This window comes from Zalophus californianus, chromosome 9 (assembly GCF_009762305.2).
Source record: "Zalophus californianus isolate mZalCal1 chromosome 9, mZalCal1.pri.v2, whole genome shotgun sequence".
Classification (NCBI taxonomy): Eukaryota; Metazoa; Chordata; class Mammalia; order Carnivora; family Otariidae; genus Zalophus; species Zalophus californianus.
Window position 1 is genome coordinate 60,863,516 of NC_045603.1, and position 21,973 is coordinate 60,885,488.

Genomic DNA, 21,973 nt, shown 5'->3' on the forward strand with positions numbered 1-21,973 from the left:
TAGTATGTAGAAAAGCCCCATTTTCTTTTTATTTAAATATCCTAAATATATCACGAAGGAACATACACTGCACTTTAATGGTAAAAAGATACAAGTTTATAACATCTTATAAAAACTACCATTTAAAAGTGATCTTGTTCATTTGATATTCCCCTCCCCCAATAGCAAAATAAGTATATTAAAAAAAAGAGAGAGAGAGGGGGAGGGAGAGGGCAGAGAGGAAGAGTTGGGAGGGATTGTTAAGATAAAAGCCCCAGGACTGCAGCAGAGGCAAAGAGCATCTGGAGAGAGGGTTGGAAGTTGTGGCGGGACCCCCCACATCTCATTGAACCCTCCGACGTCAAGCCATAGGGCACAATCAGTAGCTACGTGATGAAAGAGGCTGTTGGGGGGGGTGGACGGAGAAGAACTGGGGTGCAGGGAAGGGCAGGGCTGGTAGGGCCCGGTACAAGGGCCCCCCCAGAACTGATGCTACTCTTTCCCAGGTCCCCAAATTCCACGTCCTGGTCTCTTGAGAGCCTGCCCTAGCTCCCTTTCCCTTCACTCCAAACGCACCTGAGGCATCTGTCCAGTGCTAGACCCCACCAGCTGAGGAGGGCTGGGGCGTTGGGCCCAGAAGCCTCTGCAGCGCTCTTCGTCTGTGGTTTCCCTGGGGTGTAAGTGGGGCTTCTGGGCCCTCTGGGAGGCTGAATCACTCCTTTCACCTCTTTGCGCCTCTCTCCTCACACATCCTTGGCCCCAGAACCTCAGCACCTGGACAACTGAACTAACCACCTACCTGCTCCTGAGTTGCCTCCACACCCAATCCTTGGCAGGGGTGCTTCCGGTATGGCTCTTTCCACATCTGCTCACAAATTCCCTCTCCCTCCCACCCCGGCAGGAGGCTGAGGCTGTGGGGGGCCACAGCACACTGTGACCTAAGCACACATCTGCACACGTAGGGGCACAGGTCACTCAGAGGATTCTTGCCACACACACTCTGACCCTAAACAGATTGGCTGCAAGTGGCAGGGAATGAAGCCTCCTATTTTCAAAAGTGCTCGTGGGAGAAGTTTTCTAAATGTAGCTTCCTTCCAGGAATATATTCCCAGAGGTGAATGATAAATTCCAGCCCCAGCAGAGGTCTCTAACAGGCAAGGGGCTCGCTCACACATGGAAGATACCCGGCTTGTGGGGACCACAGGGCAGCTTCAGGGACTGAGGTCTAGGCCCTGGGCCGTAGCAAATGCAGTGCCAGCATAAAGCTACAGGAGCACAGGCAGCAAACACTGCCCAGTGTCTCTGCCAAAGGACCTCAGGAGCCGTGAGGGCAAGTCTGAAGGGTGCCACACCTTTCTTTCCCTGAAATCCTCACATTTCAGAGGTATAGAGTCTCCCGCACACCTAACAGCCAGGAGCTTTCTGCTGCTGTTCCTGCATCTAGGAAATGAAGTTACACTGCCTGGAGCTGCCATCTTAGATCCCCACTGACAGTGTGGTCAAGTTCACCAAGCCTCCATGATTATTCCATGATTACTCCCCACTATAGGTCAGGGCAGGCCACAGTGGGGGCCAAACAAACCCCAGAACCTTCCAAAGCAGGCAGAGGATTTTTTATTTCACTTTAGAAAATTCATGTTTACAAGCTTTGGCTTGGGTTAAACACCCTAACCAGCCTGTTGAATCAACCCAAAAAAAAAACCTCTCCAAAACAAAGCCCTTCACTCTCCTAAATCAAGTTCCTCAGCTGGGACCTCAAGCACCCTCAGATTTGGTGGTGGTGGTGGGGGCTGTTTCATGCTCATCCTCCCCTGAGTTGAGGGCCAGAGAAGGGTTTGGCTCAATAAGATGCCATCTCCAAGCATACAAACACAAGCACACATTTCAATGAACACACTCAAGCGCACACACATACACACATACCCCTGATCACTTTTTTGGGGGTGGATAGGGTGGTGGTGTTGGGGCAGAGAGGAGCAAAGAGTATGATTAAGAATAAAACCTACAACAGGTTTCTTCCTCAGTCCTTTCTCTGCAGCACCCCCTCCCCCCAATTCTTTGTTGGGTAGGGATGGCCATTAAGAAGGAAGCGAAGATCTTATTCTTTGGGACCAAAGGCCACACCCCTATCTCCTCTACCTGAATACAGTGATAGGACTTGGGCAGGGAGAGCAGCTCACACTGCTCAACAGTCATGTCAGGGGACACCAAACTCCTTTGTTTCTTGAACAGTTGTTGCTCAACTTGGGACTAGTCTCGGGTTGTTCCTAAGAGGGCACAAGGAGAGAGAACCCCCTTTGATATCCATGACTACCTGCTCAAAACCTCTGTCTGGCTCAGGAGTCAACGGCAGCGAGGTAGCCACACACTATCTCCAAGATGGAGTGCCCAAAGAGGGCATGGAAGGGCTCCGTGGGCCGCTCTCACCCAAGTTCCCTCCACAAGGCACTTGAGCTGACCCCATCAGGTATCAGGGTGGCCCGGGCTGTTGCAACAGCCGTGGGCACAGCTCTCGCTCTTCCCCAGAGGAAGGAAGAGGTACCCGCCCACTCTAGTTGGACCCAGCCCTTGTGGGCTCCTCCCGCCATTCTTCCTTCTGTCCCTACAGTGTATAAGGAGACCAAGGTAAACTCAGCTGCCATCCCTGATCCTCCTCTCCTTCAAACAGAAGGTGAGGTGCAGGGCTGTGGAACACTGAGGATCAACTGCAACTAAAAACTCAATTCTGGGGAGGGCTGGGCCAGCCATTGTCCCTGCTTTGACCAGGGATCTATGCCTCCATATTACCTGTATCCACAGTGTAGCTGCTAAAATTGCTTTTGAATAAACAAAAACAAGAACAGAACAAACAAACAAATCCCTCTCCCCAATCCTTTCCATTTCAGCTGCCAGCTGGAGTCCAAGGTTGTGGGAGCCACACCAGTCTTGGTCCTGTACCTTCAGTCCCCACCTATAACCTCAGCCAAGGGTCCAGGGACTAGCTTCCCTACCCAGGAATGCTGTAGGAACTTCCCCGAGATGCTCGTAGTCTCAGATTATTTACAGAGCTGAGGCTCTGAGGCTGCTGTCCCCTGATGCACTCTTCTGGTCTCCTGGGTCCACTCCTCCAGGAGGGGGACAGGTACAGATGGGGTGGTGGTGGGACCATCAGACCAGAGGGGGTGCGCTCGTCGGTAAATTCTTCTGATCACTCCCACCACCCAGGGCCCCTCGTGCCTATAGAGAAAACTGCCCGTCGGAAGTCTTGGACTGGCACCCTTGGCACATCCGTTTGTGTCTGAGTAATCGATCTGTCCGAGAAAAACACTGAGAAGAAAGGAAGGATTAAGTGTTGAGAGGAGAACCTCAGCTACCTGTTGGCTAGCTCTGCCATCCCCACACGGGAGGCACACATCCCGTTCCACATGCCCTCAGCAAGTGCACAGATGGCAGGAGCACACAGTGGTTAAGAGCGCAAGCTCTTGGGGCGCCTGGGTGGCTCAGTCGTTAAGCGTCTGCCTTCGGCTCAGGTCATGATCCCGGGGTCCTGGGATCGAGCCCCGCATCAGGCTCCCTGCTCCGCGGGAAGCCTGCTTCTCCCTCTCCCACTCCCCCTGCTTGTGTTCCCTCTCTTGCTGTGTCTCTGTGTCAAATAAATAAACACAATCTTTAAAAAAAAAGAGCACAGGCTCTGAAGTCGGGAGTCCTGGCTCTAGCACTCAGTGGCTGTGCAAACTTGGACACGGTATCTAACAGCACTCAATCTGTACACTCATCTGTAACGGGGCTAAAAGTACCTACTCACAGAAGGGCTGTGTCATTCATCCAATATTTATTGAGTGTCTGTCTCAAGGCAGGTACAGTTCTTGGGGCTGAGGATAGAGTGGAGAACCAGAGGGGCAAAATCTCTGCCTCACGGACTTTCATTCTAGTGTTCTGAGATTCAGTGTAAGCGGGTGGAGCAAAGCATCCAGGCAATGTTAGTTGTTATCATTTCTCGTCTTTTGTTCTTGTCTTGTTTTGGTCTAGCTCTTACATTCTCATCAAGTCAGACTCTGACCCCCTGGGCAGAGATTGTCTTTCTTCTTCCAGGTGCATCAGCTCTGAGTCTGACTGAATCCTGCCTCTGCCCTCCATCTGCTGTGTCCTTAGGACACTTAACCTCTTTGAATCTCAATTTCCCCATACGTGAAATGACGACAACACAGCTCTTTATGGAATTAACATGAGGATTAAAAAGATAATCTATGTTAAATATGCTCTCACAGTGCCTGGCACAGAATGAGTACACAAGAAATGCTACTGTTATTACAATTATTCTCACGGCCCCTCCCATAAACAGCTGCATAAGGCCAGAGAGAAACACCTCACCCTGAGGTACTAACTCTACCATGGCCAGGAATTCGATGTGGCCCCTTGTTGGGAAGGGGATGGGGGCTGGCCCTGGTTCTTGGTGAAGGAAAAGTTTGTTGTGTGGGGTAGACAGGTGACACGTGGGCTTACCTGATGACACCGTTCACACTGGTAGGGCTTTTCGCCACTGTGCACACGCTTGTGACGCTCCAGGTGGTACTTCTGGATGAAGCGCATATCACATATATCACACTCAAATGGCTTCTCACCTGGCCCAAGTGGAGAGAGAAGTTAGTATCAGGAGGTACACAAGGTAGGGACTTCATTCCAGGTATTTTCCCAGAAAGTTTTAATTTTTAGCAATGTACAGACACCTAATGAGGACAGATCCCCAAAGCCGTCGGTCTCTGACACTAGAAACAAAGCCACAAAAATCTTTCTAGCTAATTCACTTATCTTCTTCCTCTTTTTCTGAAACTCGGCCCCTAAAACAAACCCAGTAAGAGCTATACACACACAACTACAGACTACTGAATATGAACAAGAGACTTACCAGTATGAATAAGGATGTGCCTCTTGAGGTGGTAACTGCTCCTAAAGGCTCCAAAGCAGTGTTCACAAATAAAATTTTTGGGAATCTTTACTTGAAAAGAACCATTTTGTTCCACTACCACCACCTAGGGGCAACAATCAGGCATGTCATAAGGCTATCCCTCAGCCGCCTTTTTGTCCCCATTCTACTCTGGGTCAATTTCCAGTTGCTGGACAAAGTAATCTTTCTGATGTTGTCATCTCCCTCATTCCCTAGAGTTAAGAGATTAAGAGACCCTCTGAAGAAGGAGGTGGGCATGGGTAAACTGTCTGCCCTATCAAACCCAACACCTCTGAATATGACCTGAGGGAGGTCTGCCTGCCCCTTTGTCACAGGATCCCATGCTTCCCTGGCCCTCCTTCCTTTACCAAGGATGTTCTGGAGAGGGCAGAGATCAAAGACCAAAGTGGCCTATGGAGGAAATAAGAGTGACACACTCATTGGCTATGAGTGACCAAAACATCTAGGGAAAACTCCAGGTTGAGCCACAGACAAAAGAAAAGGAGAATTACGCCATTACAAATGGTACCAGTTTGGGGATTACCCCATTACCTGCCTTTTTAACAGTCTTCTTTGAATGAGAGGCCTCAGCCAAGCTGTCATCATCTTTGCGACTCCGGGACTTATCGCTGTCTTTTCGGTGGCCCTTTTAAAATAAATCAAAGCTAAACTCATAGTCTATCTCCCCACACAAGACAGGAAACCAAATGCTGTGCTGCAGACAACTTCTAAATGACAGTAACCACCTGCCCCAAAGGTTTAAAGAAGGTACTCATCCATTTCCTCTCCAAGTACTATGGTGTTAAGGGGTTATAGGTAAAGCCCTTCCTTAGCTCTCTAAAATACCCACATTCATTCATTCCCCAGCTGGATCCCTTTTCCCCACTTCCCTAAACAGAAGCACTGAGGAATCAAAGCTTGGCATCTCCTGGCAGAGAGCTTGGGCCACCCGACCCCCAGGTGCCACAATGGACTCAAACGCTGTACCTGACTTGAGCACCTCAGCACATCAGGGCTACCTGCCCGCTCTCCATTCTCGGCCTGCTTGCTGGCAATCTGGCTCAGCATCATCTTCTTGCTGGCTGCAGTGGGAACCAAACTCACACCTGCTAGGCCTTCACAAGCCAGGAGACTTGCCTAAGTTGAAAGGAGATGAGGTGTCAGGTCACCTGGCAGGGCAGGGCAAAAACAGGCTGCCATCTTCTGTAGAACTACCTTTCACACCCAGCCACAAACTGCTTCTCTAGGGAGTGTCCCTCTCTACTGCTAAACTCTGCTTCCTTCAAGAGTCCTCCCTAACTCACCTCACCAGGAATAAGTTACTTGTTATACATCAGCATTTAAATACAAATCAACTGAATAACCAAGTATTATTGACACTTCTGTCATTAGCAGTGTGCTAGGACCTGTTACCAGGTACTTGGCCTTGTGAATGGGCAGGAGGGTCTGCCCTGCTGATCCACTGAAATGGGAGATTTCTAGCAGAACTTCCTCCTTCCTCTCTCACCAGCAGGTTCAGAGGCCAGTTATGATTGGCAGACATCACTGGTGCCAAATATGTATTCTATCAGGTCCCAAAAGCATGTTTATCAGCAAAACTAGGTTATTTCTCCCTTTAGGTTTTAAATTCCCTAGGCGTAGTCAATTTTAACAGATATAAAAATTAAGTCCCCTGGAAGGATTTTAGGGTTGAGTATCACTTTCTCTTGACCTCCAAGGCCATTTATTTGTGTGCAAATCCATATATTTTCACATTCTCTACTTTATGCATAGTTTAAAAATTGCTTAAACAAGGAATGATTAAAAAAATTTCCTCTTTTCATGGCTACATTCTTCAAACTGACTTTGTTTAGCCAGCACTAGAGAATATACTTTTCTTACTGAAAAAACTTTTTTTTTTTGAAGAAACACTTTAAAGAAATAGTTGATCAGCAGACTTCCACAAGTGATTTATTAAAAAAAATTCCTTTTAAAAATACTCTCTTAAAAAAAGAAATCCCTTTTAGTATATCCTGGGACCCCTTCTTTTCTTTCTCCTTCAAGGACTTTGGACAGAAAGGTCTAGAGGTAGAAAGCTTAGCTCTGCTGTTTGTACTGTATAATCTTGGGCAAATTACTCCACCTCTTCAGGCCTCAGTTTCCTTAAATGCAACATGTTTATGAGAGTATCTACTCTCCCAGGGTTGATGAGAATAAAACTAAGATACAAATGCCTAGCAGTGCCCAGTACAAAGTTAGTGATTAGTGAGAGGCAGTTTCTCAGAACAAGAGTGAACATGATGCCGTGAAGTGGGTTGCAAACAAAGGAAGAAAAAACCGAGGGCTCCTAATCTGCAAGGAAAGAAGGAAGCCATACATGCAGCTGGAAGAAAGCCAATTATACTCTAATCAGGCTGCCATCCTGGTGAGACTGGTACAGGAGGGTCCCTGCAAGAAAGCTGGGAGGAGCTCTGGGGATGCCCGCACATGGCTTTGCTATCCACACTTAACAGCAACCTAACAGATCATCCTGTCTCTCCAATCCATCCTCTCCCCTCACAATGACAATTACCTTCTAAATACACTGATCTGACGTCACTCTGCTGCTTAACATTGTTCAGAGAGTTCCCATTCATTCAGAATAAAGTCTAATTCCTTAGCAAGGCATAAAAGGCCCTTGGGTTATACTCTTAACTTCTCCAGGAAACAACTCCCTCACCCTAACTTTTCCCTCTATCACTACCTACCCTATCCCCCAACCCATTTAAACCCCTTCCTCTTTAACTAGCAAACTATCTGTAGTACTCCTAACCTCATCACATTCTCCCATGCCTCTAAGCCTCTGCCCATGCAGTTCTCCTTGTCTGAATGTCCTGTTCTGCTTGTTTATCTAGCAAAATCCTATGCATTCTTCAAGCTTCACCTGCTTTTTTCCATCCAGGCAGAGGTACCCTTCTCTCTCCTCTGCAGTGTACATACCTCTATTATTGCACGTTCCTTCAATCAACAGATTCATTGAGTCTCTGCTGCTAACCAACCACTGCAAGGCATTGTGAATATAAAGGTAAATAATAGACTGTCTCTCCATTTCCCCCCACCCCAACCCAACTATCCTGGAAGCTTGCTGGGGATGGGGACAATTGTACTCATCTTTGTATCCCCAGCATAATGCCTTGCATGTAACAGGAGCTCAATTAATTCCTGTTGAAAAAAAAATGAAGCATTCACCAGACTGTTCACTCCCTCATGCCCCTCAGCACTTAACGTACCAAGTGTAAACTGAGTAATTGTTTCACAAATGTCCCATCAGTGCCTGTGATGCAGAATAGCCTACCTCCTTCATTTGACTGGAAGCTCCCTGAAGGCAGGGGCTGTGGCCTGTCTCCTTTCCTTCCTCTAGATCTCCCCCTGGTGCTTAATACAGAGCTTGGCTCACTGGGTTGGTCAATATGTTGACTAGGGCAGCATTCAAGAGTGAAACTGCAAACACGTTTCCCAGTGATCTTGAAGGAGGAGGATTCTATAGCTTTTTACCTGAGCCATGCTGATTTCTCACTTAATGCAACCCAAAAGTTCAGGAGTTTCTTGATCCACCTTTCCTAAGACACTGTTGTTTGAAGAACTGTCACCAAATCACTGTAACAACTCCTTTGTGTCCCTTCAGTCCTGCTGCCATATTGAACTGCCTTTGTTTTCAAATAGATCTTAGTGTCCTCCAAAGGGAAGATAGATGTTCCAAGAATCCCTGGACTCTGCCTGGCTCCTGCCTATGATCTGAAGAAAAAGTCTGCTGGTCTTCGTTTTCCAACCGAATCCTCTCGTTGAAGTTCACGATCTGTTCAGAAACCTGAAACCAGAAAAGGAGATGGGGCTGTTAGGTGCAACATTCTCAGGCCATTCGACCTGCAGTAGGCTGAACTTTTTTTTTTTTTTTTTTTTTTGGTGGGCGCTCTCTGTGAAGCTCGGGAAGAGGGCATTAGTTAAGCAGAGTTTTTTTTCTAGGTCAGAAGAAACTGGTCTCCAGGGCAAAGAGGAGCTGCCAACGGGAATAAAAGTAACTGGGGCCTCTCAAGGAAGACTGCAACAGGCCAAAGGCTTGGATTTGCCATCTTACGAATAGAAGGGGGCGGAGGCCCTCCGGGGCTTTTGTGCCGAGTGGGCCGGGCCGCGAAGCTAGCACTCTATTAAGGAGGCCAGAACTGGGGTGGAGAAAAGCTCAGAGGCTATCGCTGGATGCCTGAGTAGCAAGTCAGCAACCGGACTGGCAGTGTGCGCTGGGCCGGCCCACACGTGCGCGTTCTCCGAGTCCGCCCGGAGGTACGGAAACTCGCTGCGGAGGACCGCAGGCAGGCAGGCAGGCGGAGGCCAGCGCTCCGCGTTCCCTCCCTCCTCCTCCCTCCTCCTCCAGCCAGCCAGCCAGCCAGACGCAGCGCCCCGCCGCACGGAGCCGGAGGAGAGCACCGAGGAGCGCGCGAGGTGCGTGCTCGCGCCCGCGTCCCCGCCAAGCAAGCCCCCCTCCGCCCGACCGCTAACGCGGCCGGACTGGCGGGCGGGGGGCTGTGCGCGCGCGCGCGCGCGCGGCCCCTTCCCCTCCCCGGCGAGCCCCCTCCCTTCGCCACGCGCCCCTCCTCCCTTCCCCTCCCCCTTCCCGCGCGGCGCTCCACGGCCTGCGAGCAGCAGAGCCGCTGCCGCCTGCCCGGACGACGCTGCGCTCCCTGAGCCGTGCTCCTACCTGCCAGGCGCGGCCTCCCGCTGTCTCCCCCCCCCACCGCGCGGCGCCTCCTCCAGGCCCCAGCACACCGTGCCAACCCCGTGGCCGCCGCTGCCCTGCCGGGACCGAGGCAAGTTTACAAACACCAACCCGGGGCCCGTTTCCCCGGAAGCACTTCCCCCTCCCCTCGTCCTCGCAGCCGAACAGCAATATCCACTTCCGGGCTCGGAGCCTGGACCGGCGGGAGCAGCCAGAAAGGGGGTGAGGCTGAGGACGCTGGGAGGGGGTGCAGCTGGTGAGTGGGCGGTGCCGGCGCGCGGGAGGACGGGAAGGGGGCGGACCGGCGGTAAGACGCGTGCGCCTTGGTAGAGGAGCGCCCCGGCCGCCATCTTTGCTGAGGGCAGGAATGAAGACCCTGAAGTGACGTGCGCTGGCTGCTAGGTTTTGCTAGGTGGGCTGGTTGAGGCTCCTTGAAAAAACGCCGTCAGTCTCCCTTCGCGGACGTTCTCCCTGTCTCTTTTGAGCTTGCAGCCCCAAGTAGAGCCTGAATAGTTCTTACCCAGCCTTTTCACGTAACTCAGCCGAGGTCCTCTTTATTTGAGTTTTCTATCAGGCCCAGCTCTGTAGATTCTGGGGCCGCCCAGTCAGCTGGGAGAGGAGTTAACTTTCTTTAAACCTTTCTTCCGTGTACACTCAATCCGGGCGCGTCCCCAGGCCGGTCTGGTTAACTTATACCGCTTACTCCTTCATTCCAGATCTTCCAGCGTCTGACGTTGGCCTTCTCGCCTGGAAAAAGCCATAGGACTCCCCTCGGTAGAAGACTAGTTTCATTAGCGATGTAGGGTGGCCCCCGGGTCCAGCGTTAAAAAATGGAAACTTGAACTTTTCTTTAGAATCTCCCAACTTGAGCTATTAGGGAGAGGTCCCGCTAAAGATGGATTATGCCAAGTGTTCTTAATGGAAGGAAATGTCAGTCCGTTTATGTGTCAGCTTCTGCTGTCGGTGCTGTCAGGTTGTGAGTTTAGGAGGGTTGAGATGCCAAAAGAAATATTTCTGGAAGAGAGGAATTCCCAACTACTCTTTGTACACGGGTTTCATTTCCCTGAGCACTTTATATTTTGAACCATTGACAGCAAATCTTTGTGCTCTTATATTCATGATAAAATTGAGATAAAAATAGAGAAACGTCATCAGAAATAAGTCTTTAATTAAAAAAAATTAGCCATACTTATTTTGACAAGTCCGCACACACAAGAATAGAAGGCAAAAATGTTAAGTTTCCTTTTTCTACTATCCAATGCTCCTGAAGGTAGTCACTTTTATCAGTTTGGCAAATATACCTCCAGGCTTTTTTCTTTATTCTTTCTTTTTTTTTTTTTAAGATTTTATTTATTTATTTGATAGAGGGAGAGACAGCCAGAGAGGGAACACAAGCAGGGGGAGTGGGAGAGGAAGAAGCAGGCTCCGCGCGGAGCAGGGAGCCAATGTGGGACTCGATCCCAGGACCCTGGGATCATGACCTGAGCCGAAGGCAGACGTTTAACCGACTGAGCCACCCAGGCGCCCCCCTCCTTTTTTCTATATTCATACAATTTTTTTTCATCCAGAGTGTATTTATTGAGCAATTACAGTGCTGGACACTAGTGTTACATTGTAGATTTCTAAGTTCTTTAACATTTTAACAATTGTTACATAATAGTCTAACATATTTGTACTTTGATTTGTCTAGACTCATCCTGATGAACATTTAGGTTAGTTCCATTATTTTTTAAAATAAACAATGCCATAAGGAACATCTTCCTATAGTTAATCTTTTGCATTTGTAGATTTATAGATAGAATATGTGCATTAAAATTTTTTTAAAGATTTATTTGACAGAGAGACACAGCGAGAGAGGGAACACAAGCAGGGGGAGTGGGAGAGGGAGAAGCAGGCCTCCTGCCGAGCAGGGAACCAGATGTGGGGCTTGATCCCAGGACCTTAGGATCTTGACCTGCGCGGAAGGCAGACGCCTAACGACTGAGCCACCCAGGTGCCCCTAAAAATTTTTTTTTTAAAGATTTTCTTTATTTGAGAGAGCGTACAAGCAGGGGGAGTGGCAGAGGGAGAGGGAGAAGCAGGCTCTCAGCTGAGCAGGGAGCCCAATGTGGGGCTTAATCCCAGGACCCTGGGAAATTCACCTGAGTGAAGGCGGACTTTCAATGGACTGAGCCACCCAGGCGCCCTTGTGCATTTTAAATTTTAATCCTGTGAAACTAAATTTCAGTTTGTAACAATTTACTTGCTCACTCAGAACCATGTGTGAATGTCCTCATTTCCTATAACATAGCAATACTGGATACTATGAATTTTTAGTGCAGTTGCCAATTTGATAGATGAAAAATAGTAATTTCATTGTTTAAATTTGCATGTCACCAGTAGTGGAGTTGAGCAACTTCTGTTGCATCTTCTCTAAGTTATATTAACTTTTTATTTGTCATATGCATTTAAAGTACTTTCTCTTGGTTTTTCGTTTATCTTTCAGCCTTTTTGGGGGGGCAAATTATGCTTTACAGGAAATTATTTGAAACATTCCTATCAAAAATAGGAATAAGAGGCGCCTGGGTGGCTCAGTCGGTTAAGTGGCTGCCTTCGGCTCAGGTCATGATCCCAGGGTCCTGGGATCGAGCCCTGTGTCGGGCTCCCTGCTCGGCGGGGAGCCTGCTTCTCCCTCTCCCACTCCCCCTGCTTGTGTTCCACTCCCTCTGTGTCTCTCTCTGTCAAAGAAATAAAATCTTAAAAAAAATAAAAAAAAATAGGAATAAGACATGAATGTTTACCATCAAAGCTAACATTGTACTGGAGCTCCTGGCCGTTGAAAAGTCTCACTATTTCCATATGATACATTCATCAAGAAAGAGAATTGACTGACAAAGTACTAAAACTAGTGAGTTCAGCAGTATGGCCAGATGGGAGATTAACAGAGATTGTATACATAAAATATAAGAACCACCAACCATAAAAATGTGATGAAATAAATAATCTCACAATAAGAATATTACACTTCTTGAAATAAATTTGACAGGAAACTGCAAGTCATGTATTAAGAAAATCAGACTATTTTAGTGAAAGACAAAAAGGTCTTGGTTAATGGGGAGTTTTTGCATGTCCATGAATAGAAAGATTTAATTTTGTAGAGACATGAGTTTTTGCTATCGATTAAGGTAAGTTCTAATTAAAATGGGACTTCGCATGGACCTTAACCTGATTTTAAAATTTTCACGGAAGAGGGTGCTTGTGTGGCTTAGTGAGTTAAACGTCTGCCTTTGGCTTAGGTCATGATCCCAGGGTGCTGGGATCGAGTCCCTTGGAGTCCCATGGTTGGTCTGGTCAGGTTCCTTGCTCACCAGGGAGTCTCCTCCTTCTGCTCTTCCTCCCCGCGCCTGCTCTCTCTCAAATAAATAAATAAATAATCTTTAAAATTTTACAATAAAATAAAATTTTCACGGAAAAGAATAATTGCAAGGAGAGCAAAAATCACTGTGGAAAACACAGAGTGGGTAAAATAATAAGGGGTGGGGTAAAGCCATGAGTTATCTTTAACCACTTTAATGGTGTCTTTCTTTACACAGAATTTTAAAAGTTTTATGTAGTCAAGTCTGCCTGTGGCTTTTGGGTTTTTGTGACGCTACCTCAAGATTATAAAAATATTTCCTTGTAGTTTTTTTTTTTTTAAAGATTTTATTTATTTATTTGACAGAGAGGGAGAGAGGGAATACAAACAGGGGGAGTGTGAGAGGGAGAAGCAGACTCCTGGCTGAGCAGGGAACCTGATATGGTGCTCCATCCCAGGACCTTGGGATCATGACCTAAGCCAAAGGCAGACGCTTAAGGACTGAGCACCCAGGTGCCCCCCTGTCGTTCATTTCGACATTCTTATAGTTGTGTATTTTCTGCTTATGTCTTTATCTTAGCTGCCGTTTATTTTTGTGTATGGTGAGAGGTAGTGAGAAATGCCAGACTTAAAAGTAACCAATAGCGTAGTGGGAGAGGTACTAGCCTAGAATTCAGAAAATCAGAGATCTAGGTTTGTTCTCATATCACCTGTGTAATCTTGGACAAATTAACTCTGGACTGAGAGTCCTCATCTTGAAAACCAGAGTGAATAAATAAATACCTTTCAGGCTAATTTCCAGCACAATGTGAGGATCAGATAAGGTCATAGATGAGAAGGTTTTGAGAAAGAAAAAACCCTTTGCAAGTCTTCTATGATATCATTAATACAGATTTTTGGTCTATGCAAATCAAATGTAAGTGGAATGCAGCATTATTTTTCAGTACCTGGAAATAGTTGGTCGATTCACCCAGATGTTCATTGAGTGCCTTTGTGCAAGACCTTGGGGGAAGGGAGAGGAGAGTGGGGAGGATGAAAACTAACATTTTTTTGAGTACCTCTTTTGTACTTAGTGCTTTCCTTAAAGATAAGATTTTAACCCCCAGGAATTTACAATCAGAAGGGGGAGAAAACACTGTACACATAAGGAGAAATTGGTGCCTTTATGGATGTGGGTATTGAGTCTGTGGGATTTGTGACCATGTAGATAATACGGAGGTCAGTGTTGTCATTCTCTAATAAGCCTGGCCAAAAGTGCTTTAAAGAAGCAACTGCCCTGGGGCGCCTGGGTGGCTTGGTCATTAAGCGTCTGCCTTCGGCTCAGGCCCTGATCCCAGGGTCCTGGGATCGAGCCCCGCATCAGACTCCCTGCTCTGTGGGAAGCCTGCTTCTCCCTTTCCTGCTCCTCCTGCTTGTGTTCCCTCTCTCCTGTGTCTCTCTCTGTCAAATAAATAAAATCTTAAAAAAAAAAAAAAGCGACTGCCCTGATTTTTTTTTTTTTTTTTGTCTACAGGCAGGCCTCCTCCTGTGTGACCTTCCCTAACTTCTTTGGCACAGTCCTTCCCTCAGGCCCACCCTATCAGTTATTCAAATAGTATTGTAATGATTACTGATGAGTCTTTTCCTGCACCAGCTCTCCATCGCTTAAGTCCTGAATGTTTTCTCTTTGAAGGCTGCCCTGAGCCAACAGAGCAGAATTAACCAGCCCTGCCTTTCCTTGTGAGCATTCCACTCCTTTGTGGCGAGTGTGTCTGCCCACGTCCCTACTGGCCTGCCTGTTAGCTGGAGCGCACAGGGCAGACACCTCCCCCCCCCCCCGCCCTTCTGGGTAGTCCAGTGCCAGGGATAGATACTGAGTCAGTGTTTGCTGAACTAGCTGAACCCGTACCTCTCTCTGAGAGCCATTTGGGCAGCATAATAGAAAGAGCAGTATATGGCTACCTTTGTCACCAGTGAGACCTTTTTGATGATAGTGGATTGAAGAGCTGGGAAACCACGTGATGTACTAGGGCCATTCTTGAGCCTTGGTGATTTGTATATTTTGGAGTTCTTATTGATCCTTAACCTCCTTAATTTTTCTTGTTGATTAAAAATAACCTTTAATTATATGAGTAATATGAAGTTATCATATAAAATTATAAAAGTATAGGTGTATAAATAAGAAAATGAAAATAATTTATAATTTTGACAGCCAGGCATAACCATAAATAATACTTTGAAAGCTTTTTCCATCTTTTTCAGTCTTTTAAAAAATGCATGGGTAGCGACTGCTAATAGGTATGGGGTTTCTCTTTGGGGTGATGAAAATGTTCTGGAATTAAATAGTGTGAACGATGCACAACTTTGTGAGTATCCTAAAAAAAAACCCACTGAATTGTACAATCTAAAAGGGTGAACTTTATGGTATGTGAATCATATCTCAATAAAGCTGTTATTCTTCTAAAAATGCCTGTAAATACATACAGTGTTGTCTTTTTCTGAACTGAGAGAAAGTTGTAGATATCATACTCCTTTTCTGCTAAATGTTTCAGTATGTTTTCTCAGAATAAGAACATTCTCTTACATAACCACAGTGCAATGATCAAATTAAAGAAATTTAACTCTGATAGAATACTAATATTTATGATGGCGTGCATAGTCAGCTTCCACCAGTTGTTCCAATAATGTTCTTCATAGCAGGTTTGTTTTTTTTTTTCCTCATCCAGGAGCTGATTTAAGTTCACACATTCCTTTTGATTGTGATGTGTCTGTTTCTGGAATAGTTCTTCAGTCTTTCTTTGAGTTTTATGACATTTACATTTTTGAAAAGTAACAGGTTAGTTGTTTTGTAGAATGACCCTCAATTTAGATATATCTGTTTCCTCACAATTAAATTTGGGTTATGCATTTTTGGCAGAAATGTGACAGGAGTGATGTTGAGTTCTTCTCAATGCCTCACATTAGGAGGGCCATATGTCAGTCTGTCCCATTATTGGTGATGTTGCCTTGATCATTTGGGTAAGGTGGTATCCCCCAGGTTTCTCCACTATAAAGTTACCATTTTTCCCTTTAAAGTGTTTTTTGTTGTTGTTGTTGTTTTTAGATTTTATTTATTTGACAGAGAGAGAGCTAGAGAGGGAACACAAGCAGGGGGAGTGGGAGAGGGAGAAGCAGGCTTCCCGCTGAGCAGGGAGCCCGATGCGGGACTCGATCCCAGGACCCTGGGATCATGACCCGAGCCGAAGGCAGACGCTTAATGACTAAGCCACCCAGGCGCCCCATAAAGTGTTTTTAAGGAAAAGAATTTTACAACAGAGCCCTAAGGGAAAAAAGTGAAGCTTTATTCAGGTTTTGCTATTGTGCTGATGTTTTTGAATGAGAGAGAGAGAGAAAGATGTAACAATATTTGAAGATTAAATGAAAAGGAAAAAAAATCAGTCAAGGATGAGGAGGCAAGAAATCAGTCAGAATCTAAGTTTGAGTAACCAGTAGAAGATGATGGCATTCATCAAACCAGGGAACCTAAGAAGAAGAGCAGATTTGAGAGGGCTGATATTGAGTTTAATTTTGGACCTACTGAGTATGAAGTGCCCTTGAGTCTTCTAAATTAGAAAGGTGGCTTCATGGACCTGGACTCAAGAGAGAGGTTTGGAATGGAAGAGCTACCAGCAGGTAGCCCTAGGAACAGATCAATTGCCTAGGGAGTGGTGCAGATACAACATGAAAGAGGCCCTGGGACGGGGCCCCAAGGGACTCTAGCGTTTCAGGGAGGGCCAGAGGAAGGTGAGAATGCAAAGGGAACTAAGAAAGGGCTGGTAGTAATCCAATGGAAGCCACGGAAATAAAATGTTTCTAGGGTAAAGGTGATGTGTGTCCATGGGATTTGAAAGTTCTTAGTGACTTGGTGGGCTGAGGAAAGTGTGAGAGGAGGGAAAGCGAAGATGGAGTGGAGATGACTCTTTTAAGAAGGTTGGTGGTGATGAGGAGGTGGCTAGAGTGGGAACATGTGAGAGGTTTAAACAATTTAAAATGCTGTGAGAAAGAGGTAGTAGGAAGGAGAGTTGAAGAAATGAGAGGGGATAATCAGGAGGAAATCCCTGAGGAAAAGGAGAGTAGTTAGACCAGTGGTTCGGCCAGTGGTTCCAACTCAGTTGTCTATGGGACCAGGCAGGCAATGCAGATGAGTGTGGTGGGCTGGTGTGGACTGAGGTGAAACAGAATACAAAAAAAAAATTTTTTTAAAGATTTAATTTATTTGTTAGAGAGAGAGAGAGAGAACAAGAGCAGGGGCAGCGGCAGGCAGAGGGAAAGGGAGAAGCAGGCTCCCCACCAAGCAGGGAGCCTAATGCGGGGCTCGATCCCAGGACCCTGGGATCATGACCTGAGCCAAAGGCAGATGCTTAACCAACTGAGACTCCCAGGCGCCCCCAGAATGCAAACTTTTAAGGGCTTATGTCCAATGACCTTGTGATGAGAGTTTACATCTTCACCTATTGCCATTAATTTTGCAGTGCCCGCCTGTGGGAGGAATATACATCCTCACCCCACTGCCCTGGGGTTTGCCATGGTCAACAGGGTATGAGCAGATGTGCCCTATGCCAGATAGGAGCAGAGGTTTTAAGAGTCGTTGCATGGTTTTCTCTGCCTTTTACTCCTTTCCTCCTGCCAGGAGAACATTATGTCCCAGATAGGGGCTGTTCCTTCAGCCTGGGTCTTGGAATAAAGGCGCACGAATCAGAGCTGTAGCCAACCACACCACCAACGTAAACCGGGAAAGAGAGATAAACTTCTGTTGTTGCAAGCCAGTGGGATTAGTTACCACAGCAAAACTGACTGATGCAGGTGTTCAACCAAAATAAAACCATACTAAGATACCATTTCTTACTCCTCAAACTAAAAAGATTCAGAAATTTGACAGCATACTCTGCTACTGAGTCTAAGAACGCAAGCACTTTGATACGCTGGTACAATCTCTGGATATCAATATTCCATAATATGGATACACTGCATTTTATTTAACCATTCACCAACCAATGGACATTTGGGTTCTATGTTTTGGCTACTGTGAACAGCGCTGCTATGAACATTAATGTACAAGTTTTTGGGTGGGTACATGTTTTCACGTCTCCTGGGTACATACCTGATAGTGGAATTGCTGGGTCATACGGTAGCTCTGTGTTTCAATTTTGAGGAACAGCCAAACTGTTTTCCAAAGTGCCGGTACCATTTTATATTCCCATCAGTAATGTACGAGCGTTCTAATTTCTCCACATCCTTGCCAGACTGCGTCAGGCTCCCTGCTTGGCGAGAAGCCTGCTTCTCCTTCTCCCACTCCCCATACTTGTGTTCCTACTCTCGCTCTCTATCTGTCAAATAAATAAATAAAATCTTTAAAAAAAAAAGAATAAAAATATTGGAAAGAAAGCATAACGAATGTAAAACTACAATAATAATAAAGGGCAACTCCAATTACAGGCGATTGTTGCTATTTATTAATTTAGGCCTACTGTTGCTATGCCTTCTGTTTTTTGTTTTTGTTTTTTTTACAAGAAGCTGGAAGTTTCAGTATTGACAATTATTTTTAAAGTTTTAAAAGAGGGGTGCCTGGTTGGCTCAGTTGATAGAGCATGCGACTCTTGATCATGAGTTTGAGCCCCTTGTTGGCATAAAGATTACTTAAAAACAACAACAACATACTATGCAAACTAAACAAAACCACCTCTGCATGAGAGTTGGCTCACCGGTGACCTTGCTTAGACTGTGAGCTTCATGAGGACAGAGCTATGGCCTTTTCTTCCTCTTTTTTTTTTTTTTTTTTAATTTTTGTTTTATTAAGTAAGCACTATGCCCAACATGGGACTTGAACTCACTGACTGAGCCAGCCAGGCACCCCAAGGTCTATGTCTTTTGCTCTCCATTGTATCTCTAGTGGCTACCAAAGTGCTTGGCAAATACTAGATACTGAACAAATATTGAAAGAAGGAAGGGAGGAAGAGAAGGGGGCGACCCAGAGGGCAGATAACAAAAAGTTGAGTGCTGTTATCCTCTGAATATGGTTACTACCTTCATTACAGCCCTTTGGATTCCTTTCACCTCTCTCCTGTGTTGGAGGTGTTCGATTTGGTCTGATTCTCTGTCTTTTGTCTATGACCCAGTTTTGGTTTATTTGTTTTATCTCTGGAAGTCTTTGGATCCTCCACTGTTCTAAGACAATATTATAATCTATCTTCGTATTGGTCATTCAGTGGATCCTTTTAATCTATCCTTCTGTTCTATAAAGCTTTCTTTGATTTCTTTCCCCTTTTTTCCTTCCTTTTTGGAAATTTCTATTTCTTGACTATTGGGCCTTTTGGATTGATCTAAAGTTCTTTTCTTTGTCCATCTCTTTATATTTTTATCTTTCTGTGTGATTTTCTTGGCATCATTTTATTTCTAATTTTTCATTTCAGTTGTCATATTTTTAAAATCCTAGAGTTTCTTCCTGTTCTCTGAGTATTCCTTTTTGAGGGCGACCTATTTTTTAATGAATGCAATATCTTCTGGAAATTTTGAGGCTTTCTTCTGCTCCCTGCATTTCTTTTCTTCCACCAAATGCCTTTTTTTCAGTTTGCCTGTTTTTACCTCTGTGGTTCAGATTAGGGGCTTTCCTGTAGTGTCTGGTAATTTCTGGCTGGCTGGTTGCTCACATTGAAGAGGAAGGCATGAAGGCATATTGGAAGGCCAAAGTGCATGGATAGGCCATATTAACTTGTGGGCACCACTGACCAGGAGATCAGGTGAGGACTGAAATAAGAGCATCAGGAGGTCTTTTCTCCAGGGCTATCGAGGTCAATTTCTCCGGAGAGGAATCCTCTAGTCTGCTGGCCCTGGAGGGTTTACCCCTGGCCGCTGGTTCTGAATGCTGGTTAGGAGAAAGGAGTTGATTTGATAGTAACTTCCTCCTAATCCTCCTGTATTTAGTGCAGTGCCTCATGCTCACCTGCTGTGCCTCAAGTCTCTAAGTCCTGGCCTCCCTAAGTCCCACCCTACCTGTTTCAGTTGCTCTAGAAAACAAATCTCTTGCTTTCTTTGGAAGCAGGGGGAAAGGAGGGTTGTTGCCTGACTAAATAGGTAGGGGGGGAGAGTGAGGGTCTAATTGTTCCTTATACACACTTCTACAACTCCTTCCTGCCTTCCAAGATGGCTAATGTTTCCAATTCCTGAGGCTTTCTGGGCTTCTGCTCCAAGAACCAGCTTGTTTCCCATTGGCATAGCCTTACAAGGACATACTGGTTTTGGCTTTCTGCCGTGTGCTAAACCAGTTACCACTTCTCATCTGCTTTCTATCTTCTGCGATTATTGACAGCTCTCATCTCTCTTCATTTGCTTTATTCTTCTGAATTTAAAATTCCACTGACGTAATTTTAGTTGGGTTTCAGGAAGGAAGAGTGGTCAACACAGGTATTTAATCTGCTGTGTTTAATTGGAATGAGCACAGAGACCATGAATGTATAGCAATAGCAATTTGAATGGTTGAGTGGCTTTTACTAGCAGAATCCAGCAGTTCTGGTGGATTTGGTAAGAGAAAGGTTGGCCAGTTGGATTGGAGTTTCCCCAGGTGGGTTTGGTGGAAGGACCAAAGGGCCAAGGAGTTGAGGATTTTGCACAAAGAGTGGTTGAAACAACAAAACATACAATCTAGGTTGCATAAGCAAAGGAAAGAAAGATATGAGGGAGTTGATGGTTAGAGGAGTTGATGGACTAGAGATCCCATGACGTCAGAAGAAACATGAATTTCTTAACAAACCCTACTTGGTCCTACCAGCATCTTCTCAGCCTGGGGCTGAAGCCCTGTTCCTAACTCCATTCATGTTTCTTTGCTTTATCATTCTATTTTGCCAGTTAACATCATTCTTCTTTAAAAAAAAAAAAAAAAAAAAGCTCTGGGTGCCTGGGTGGCTCAGTGGGTTAAGCGTCTGCCTTCGGCTCAGGTCATGATCTCAGGGTCCTGGGATCGATCCCCACATTGGGCTCCTTGCTCAACAGGGAGCCTGCTTCTCCCTCTGCCTGCCGCTCCCCCTGCTTGTGCTCTCTCTCTCTCTCTGTGTGTCAAATAAAATCTTTTTTAAAAATTAAAATAAATAAAAGGAAAAGAAAAACTCCTGGGTGGTTCGGTTGGTTGAGCATCAACTCTTGGTTTCGGCTCAGGTCATCATCTCATGGGTTGTGGGATTGATCCCTGAGTCAAACCCTGAGTCAGGCTCTGCACTCAGTGGGGAGTCTGCTTGAAGATTCTCTCCTTCTCCCTCTGCCCCTCCCTTGGTACCTATCTTTGCTTCTCCCCCTCAAGCCTCTCCACCCAAATGCCCCTCTGCTGCCACCTGTCAGGGGAGCTAAAGTGACACTGATAAAGGATTGGCTCTTTTATTCTCAGGGTTTGGGCCAGCTCCCCTCTTTCCCCCAAACCCAATCTACTGAGGAAAAGTTTAAGGGTTGGACTGCTAGGGTTCCTTGAACCTGTGTTTTCAACTAGTGTGGGGTCCAGTGGCTGCTGACAGTGGATTAAATCAGAGCAGCCCACTTTGAGGAAGTTTCTTCTTCATATTCCCTTGACCCTCTCGCCTGCTCATTTGGGGGGTTCCTAGGCCTTAGTGTTTTCCCCTCCTCCTGGCCATCTCTCCGAACATTTTCTCCCATGGGGAATGGAGCCCATTACAAGGCTTCAGCAGTACCCTGACTCTCAAATCCACTTTCTGTTCTAGCAGCTCATCAGAGCTTTGGGCCGACCTCCTCATTCCTCTGTCCTTTCCTACCCACACCACCCTTATTCAGATGTGGATCGCTTCTTGCCTGGTTTACGGCAACACCCTGTGAATTCTGCATCCTGTGCTGTATACTGGTCTGAGCATCAGTTTCATCACATTATTCCTTGCCACCAAGTCTTTTGTCTTTCAGTGAGTTCCTATTTTCTTTTTCTTTCTTTCTTTTTTTTTTTAGATTTTATTTATTTGAGAGAGAGAGAGAGTGCGCGAGCACGAGTGGGAGGGGG

The 21,973-nt window shown here is 46.1% G+C and overlaps 2 protein-coding genes across 8 annotated transcripts in view; one reads left to right on the forward strand and one right to left on the reverse strand.

Moving 5' to 3' along the window:
• ZNF740 (zinc finger protein 740) lies at positions 1-9,880 on the reverse strand. 5 transcript variants are annotated; one of them, XM_027591693.2, is made up of 7 exons: positions 9,615-9,871; positions 8,417-8,729; positions 5,891-6,072; positions 5,460-5,549; positions 4,865-4,988; positions 4,462-4,580; positions 1-3,285 (listed from the first exon to the last, which is right to left on the reverse strand). In XM_027591693.2, exons 3-7 carry the CDS (start codon positions 5,972-5,974, stop codon positions 3,196-3,198), a joined length of 507 nt encoding a protein of 168 aa, XP_027447494.1. In that variant the 5' UTR covers positions 5,975-6,072; positions 8,417-8,729; positions 9,615-9,871; the 3' UTR covers positions 1-3,195. The 5 variants fall into 5 exon arrangements, with proteins under 5 accessions (XP_027447494.1, XP_027447492.1, XP_027447493.1 ...); XM_027591691.2 differs by having other exon boundaries at positions 5,891-6,040; positions 9,615-9,870; XM_027591692.2 differs by lacking the exons at positions 8,417-8,729; positions 9,615-9,871 and adding an exon at positions 8,217-8,409 and having other exon boundaries at positions 5,891-6,040.
• Positions 8,916-21,973, forward strand: part of CSAD (cysteine sulfinic acid decarboxylase) — a 24,487-nt gene continuing 11,429 nt past the window's right edge. Inside the window, exons 1-2 of one of the 3 annotated variants that reach the window (XM_027591686.2) lie at positions 9,126-9,358; positions 9,622-9,723. The gene's annotated coding sequence lies outside the window, so the exon portion shown is untranslated. Of the gene's footprint in view, positions 9,359-9,621; positions 9,724-21,973 lie in introns of all 3 variants that reach the window. The other 2 variants (XM_027591685.2, XM_027591684.2) reach the window with 2 other exon arrangements.

What these genes read in the sequence shown, in the direction of transcription:
- ZNF740 (XM_035729068.1), bottom strand. An exon ending in TGCTGAGGTGCTCAAGTCAG is followed by an intron (nt 5,550 to 5,890) that starts GTACAGCGTTTG and finishes TTATTTTAAAAG; the next exon opens with GGCCACCGAAAAGACAGCGA. An exon ending in GCACATCCTTATTCATACTG is followed by an intron (nt 4,581 to 4,864) that starts GTAAGTCTCTTG and finishes CACTTGGGCCAG; the next exon opens with GTGAGAAGCCATTTGAGTGT.